Consider the following 1685-nt stretch of genomic DNA (forward strand, 5'->3'; position numbering starts at 1 on the left):
GAAGATCCTTCGCCCTGTCTTCGAGCGAACCATCGAGAAGGATGGCGACATGTCATCTTTGAGCGTCTCTGGGAACAAAATCACAGAAGATCTGGACAGTACGCAGGCGAGCTCGATGCGGCAACTGTACGACATGCAAGACCCGGACACCATGTACTTCGCCATCCCAGGGGGCGAGAGCGGCAACCCGTACTCGGAGTACTACCAGAACCTGCTGGATAAGTTCGCCAAGCGTGACTACGTGAAGGTGGCAGCCTCAGTGGGCGCCGTCAACGAAATGCTGGAGGGCGGCCGAGCCAGGCACCACCAAGTACTTTCCCCATGAGGACCTCGCCGCAGAAGAAAAGCGTGGACACGCAGTTTTGTGTCGAAAAAAAAAAGGCTTGGAAAAAATTAAATCTCTGCCATTGAGCCTTTTGTTATATTTTTGTTTTAAGGAATACAGAAGCAAAAAATGTTATGAACGCCGCCGTATGTATATGTATGCATATTTATTTATATTTCGTAGGCTTTTTTATCTTTGTGGAACTATCCTTTCATTGTTTTTTTTTTCTTGTTTTGGCCAACACATTGACCCATCATTTTTTTTTTGTTTGAAAGGCGGACTCGGCCACGTTCCGGGGAAGCAGACGGTGCGAGGTGGGCAACGCCACCCGTACGTGTTATTCATGGAAGCTTATGCTTATTTCGTGCAGGTACATTCTGCACGATGAATGAGAGACTACTGAGAGGGGCGATGAGGGACTACTGGAGCACGTGTTTCCCTTTCTGTTCCAGCCAGCAATACTGGTAAACTCTTCCTTCCACATTTTTTTTGACTGTTGCCTTTTATTGCGTGTGTACGCTCGCACGTGATTCTGAAGGACTAGTAACAGCAGACAACAAAGGATGGAGAACGGTAAGTCGGAGCCCATAAATAAGGAGCCACCGGCCGAGCACAATAAAGACGAGAAACAGGCACAGGAGTCAGATGTGACCGCTTGCGACCGTGTGACGAATGCCGTGGCACTATTCCTGCTCGCTGCTGTCATGGCAACGTCGGTTGTTTGCATGGAAGACTTACGACGGCGACACGCCGCTGTGTGTGCTTTCGTGTTCCTCGCCGTTGCGGATTCGGTTGGCCACGTGGTTGCGTCGGGAGCTTCTTATCAGCGTATCATGCAGAAAAAAAATCATACTGGCGCTGAGGAGTGGCAGTGCAGCTATGAAATACTTTTCGCAAGTGCGATGTTGCTCTTCTGTCGGGCCCTTTAATATTTTTGTGGATTTTGATCGTGCTTTAAATCCTCTTAGCCTTTTTGCTCGCTATTGAGAAGAAGATGGGCGGTTTTTTGACTGTTTGCTCCCACACCGCATGTGCCCTGTCTCCCGTGGAAGCAATAGTGCTACATTGCGAGGAATCCTTTTGTCCGCGTGGTGGTCCCTGTCATTCCTTTTTAGTTCTTTGCTGGAGTTTTGGGGGGGATGTGCTGGAAATGACTGCTACAGGTGGCGTGCCCTGTGCCGTTGGAGTGTTTCCGCTTAGGAGGCACAAAGGTGCCTGCCAGGAGGCTTCTGGTAGTAATGGGGAAGCAGACATAGGTGGTGGGTGGAGCTTTACGGGAGGACTTTTGGCATTGAGTCTGCCACGATTCTGCCCAATGAGACCGATAATGCTATTTTTGAAAAGCTGATAATTTTTTTTT

At 49.2% G+C, this 1685-nt stretch overlaps 3 protein-coding genes across 3 annotated transcripts; all 3 read left to right on the top strand.

The window, feature by feature from the left end:
- Positions 1 to 49: 49 nt before the first annotated feature.
- Positions 50 to 325, top strand: DQ04_19251000 (hypothetical protein; the record flags this gene model as incomplete). Its single annotated transcript, XM_009317800.1, has 1 exon — positions 50 to 325. The coding sequence occupies one exon, from the start codon at positions 50 to 52 to the stop codon at positions 323 to 325; it is 276 nt and encodes a 91-aa protein (XP_009316075.1).
- Positions 326 to 888: 563 nt separating this feature from the next.
- DQ04_19251010 (hypothetical protein) lies at positions 889 to 1254 on the top strand (the record flags this gene model as incomplete). The annotated part of the gene is made up of 1 exon (XM_009317801.1): positions 889 to 1254. The coding sequence occupies one exon, from the start codon at positions 889 to 891 to the stop codon at positions 1252 to 1254; it is 366 nt and encodes a 121-aa protein (XP_009316076.1).
- Positions 1255 to 1319: 65 nt separating this feature from the next.
- On the top strand, positions 1320 to 1673 carry DQ04_19251020 (hypothetical protein; the record flags this gene model as incomplete). Its single annotated transcript, XM_009317802.1, has 1 exon — positions 1320 to 1673. One exon carries the CDS (start codon positions 1320 to 1322, stop codon positions 1671 to 1673), a length of 354 nt encoding a protein of 117 aa, XP_009316077.1.
- Positions 1674 to 1685: the final 12 nt, after the last annotated feature.

Source organism: Trypanosoma grayi (assembly GCF_000691245.1).
Source record: "Trypanosoma grayi strain ANR4 Tgr_1925_V1, whole genome shotgun sequence".
NCBI lineage: Eukaryota > Euglenozoa > Kinetoplastea > Trypanosomatida > Trypanosomatidae > Trypanosoma > Trypanosoma grayi.